Genomic DNA, 3,663 nt, shown 5'->3' on the forward strand with positions numbered 1-3,663 from the left:
TTACTGTTTATGTTATCAAGGATCTGAAATGCGTCTCATTGGATACTCAGACGCTGATTGGGGAGGAGATCTTGATCAACGTAAATCAACTTCTGCTTTTGTTTTCTTACTTAATAAAGGCGCCATCTCTTGGTGTAGTAAGAAATAAACGAGCATAGCTTTATCAACTATGGAAGCTGAATTCATAGCATGTTCTACAGCTGTGCAAGACGCTGTTTGGTTAAGAAATTTTTTTGGAAATTTGGGTTTTAAAAATGAGAACGAAGGTGCTATTACACTTCATTGTGATAATCAAGCAGCAATTGCTTACACCAAAGATCCAAAATTCCATAGTAGAACCAAACACATTGATACCAAGTATAACTACGTTAGAGACATAATCGCCAAAAGAGAAGTGGTAGTACAATATATTTCTACGCATCAAATTGTAGCTGATCCCCTTACTAAACTGATCCCAAGAGATGTATTCCTTGCACATGTTAAATCTCTTGGATTGCGTAGAATTTAGATAATTGTATTTATCTATAAATATTTTGTTGAGCTTGTATTGTACTTATAAGACGTTTGCAAAAATGAGTATTATGTTTCATCATTGATTTTTGTTATATCATACACATCACATATGTTATTTGTTAAAAGCTCAACAAGGATGTCACACAGATTTTAGATCGGCTCACTCACACGAGCGGTCGCCTCTAGCGCTATATGAGCGAGTGGAGATGAGATATAATGTTAGGATTATCGCCTCAAGAAAATGAGATGAGGTTATATACTATATTTATAACCGTTTTGGATCGCCCGTATCCAAATAATCTGTGATAGCCGGATGTGAATTCTCACTATTACCTGCTAAGAGTAAGAGTTATGAGAATTCAAGTTAGGCGTTAAGAAATGACTGAAATAAGATCCGTACAATATTCTGCTTGACATCAAAGATATAAAGAATATTGTAGCGCATGATTCATACCATGTGTGCTTGGACGACCAAGAAGGTAGTGGGAGAATGATTCTCTACTTTTTCACTGTGTGAGACCATATAAGGATAAATATTTTCCTTATATATGTTGTTGCTTTACTTGATGTCTTTGTTTATATCTTTTTGTAGGCTATGTCAGTTGTATTTTGTTTCACGGCGCCAATTGCCGGTGATATGACTTAGATACACTAGTATGTATATAGTATCATGGGCCAAGTACGTACGTGGTACAGAAGTTATAGACCATGTTTGATCGAACGATATATTTGTATAAATATTGCGTATTTGCTTCCGTTTGACTAGTCCTTATATGATTGTTATTTGCGAAATTTTTTTTTTATGGTTTTAGGCTTGCTACGGGTTTTGGATCTACCACTCTCACTCCTTAGCGCCGGTCTCGGCTCAGTAATTTGGGTCGTGACATTATCAAAATAAATTATACTATAATATTTGTGTTAAACCTTCGATATTTTTGATATTTATTAAATTATTAGTTATTTACTATGAAAAATAATATAAATTTGCTTCAATCATATTATCATTTTTTAATAACAACAATATCAAAAATTAAATCTATTGCTTAATTATAACTTTTTAACATTTCCAATAAATGAAATTAAAATTTATAAAATAATTAAACAAAATCAAATAAAAAACACAAATCTAATAAAATTTAAATAATAATATATTATTAAAAAGATATATAATTATAATATAAATAACGGGTCATATAGATATCGTGGCCAAAAAAACTAGTATATATATATATATATATATATATATATATATATATATATAATCTCTACATTAAAAGTGCAGAGCCCCAAAATTAAAAAAAATTAAAAGTGTTTTGACGGCGTCAATACTCACCTTAACAAAGGGAACCCGGGGTGATGGAAGTGAAAATGCAGGGATTTATTGATGAAATATTTTAGTGCAAGAACTTTATGTGCAAGAAGAGCAAAGTACAGGGACATGCAGATAAATTAACCCCTATAATAAGTTAAAATGTCTAGTCGTATCGAGGCTATAGTGGAACCGTACACCAGGTCCATATATGAGTATCAATAAAATTAAAAATAAAATTACACATATAGCATTTCATTTAATAACAAACTATTACATATACACAAATAATAACATAAAAAGGATTTTATTTATGTTCCCATAAAATGCTTAGTTTTGCAATAGCATATTCCTACATTAAGTATGCAGGTACAAATATTATAATCAAACCCATTGTAAGTATCTTTTACCTTTCCATGTATAGAGCTGTAAAAGTTTTCTCTGTATCACTTTGGGATTCAGCATCACTACGAAGATCTTCCAACTCCTTTGCAAATGAAGAGTACACAACTTTTTTACTATACATTTCAACCAAACCTATGTAAAAGGAGATTGAAAAGATGGTAATTCCAATAAGTAACCAACTAAACTCAATATTCACTAATGATTTAGCTCTATTTAATGCATCTTGGCTTCCACATCTAACCACAATATGACCATCTTCATTGTGAATCAAGCAACCTTTAGGTATCAACTTTGGTGTCCATAGCATATATCCCATTACTATAAACCATACACCTTGAAACAAAATACTCACTGATCTCACAAAACTAACCAAGAAACTTTTAGGCATGCCAATGCCGAAAAGGGTGGTGGCTAACGAGACGATTACGATAAATTGGAGAAGTAAATGGTATTGCCCTTCAAGACCATGATGGTCAGTTGAATGTAAATGGAAAAGAAATAGTTCTTGAGCAAAGGCTAATGCTGCTATAAGCTGTGTCAGACCGAACTTAACGCTAACATTAGCCTTAAGTTTATCGAGAAATATTGCGAAAGTTGCATAGACCAAGAAGAACATTGAAATTGAGGAGTGTTCGAAGTTTCTAAGATGATTTGATGGTATGGTTCCATCAGTATCTAATGGTTGGTGCTTTGACGGACCTATGAAAAGCTCCATGGATACAGAGATGGAGCTGCATAATATGATCATGTAAAGCTCTATGTATCGCACTTTTGCGGTGGGAAACCATGCTGAAGATGTGTAAGAGTTTGGGGGAAGAGAATGAAGTTTTATGTGATTAAAGAGATGCCATAACCCTAGAAATACAAATGCTAAGCCTGGAAATACATGCCCAATGAAGCTACCCATCTTCTTAGAAAATGCTACAACTTAATTTGGAGAAGTTGATAACTAATGAGAGACCAATATGCAAGCCCTAGTAGCTATGACACGAAAGTATTTTGGAGATTTTAAGAAGCCTTACTTAGGTATTTATAGAGGATAAAGTTAGGTTTCCTTTTTTTGATATTGGCATGATATACTATATTTGGATACTTATTACACACGCTACTTGATGAATTTTGTATGACTGGTAAGTATTTTTAGGTTCAGATACTGGTTGGAATCGACTTGATCTTCGATCGGTAAACTATAATTTCATATTTTTTGCCAGTTTGGCATGCAACATAAACACAATTATATTGATTTTTTTAAAGCATTGAATAGATTTGTAAATTTAAAGAGCTTTGGATAGATTATCAGAAAAGTCAAAAAGGTTTTTTTTTGGCACAATTAGACTTTTTTTTAATGTGGAAGGTTTGGTTGTACTTGTATACCATCATACTAAACCAAATAATTATGGAAACTTTAATTAAATAAGTCGTACAAAGTCAAGTTT

The 3,663-nt window shown here is 32.4% G+C and overlaps 1 protein-coding gene across 1 annotated transcript; it reads right to left on the reverse strand.

Moving 5' to 3' along the window:
- Positions 1 to 2,113: 2,113 nt before the first annotated feature.
- On the reverse strand, positions 2,114 to 3,241 carry LOC126666889 (uncharacterized). Its single transcript, XM_050359788.1, has one exon. It carries the CDS (start codon positions 3,132 to 3,134, stop codon positions 2,229 to 2,231), a length of 906 nt encoding a protein of 301 aa, XP_050215745.1. The 5' UTR covers positions 3,135 to 3,241; the 3' UTR covers positions 2,114 to 2,228.
- Between the last annotated feature and the right edge of the window lie 422 nt (positions 3,242 to 3,663).

The sequence above is a fragment of the Mercurialis annua genome, linkage group LG2 (genome assembly GCF_937616625.2).
Source record: "Mercurialis annua linkage group LG2, ddMerAnnu1.2, whole genome shotgun sequence".
Classification (NCBI taxonomy): domain Eukaryota; kingdom Viridiplantae; phylum Streptophyta; class Magnoliopsida; order Malpighiales; family Euphorbiaceae; genus Mercurialis; species Mercurialis annua.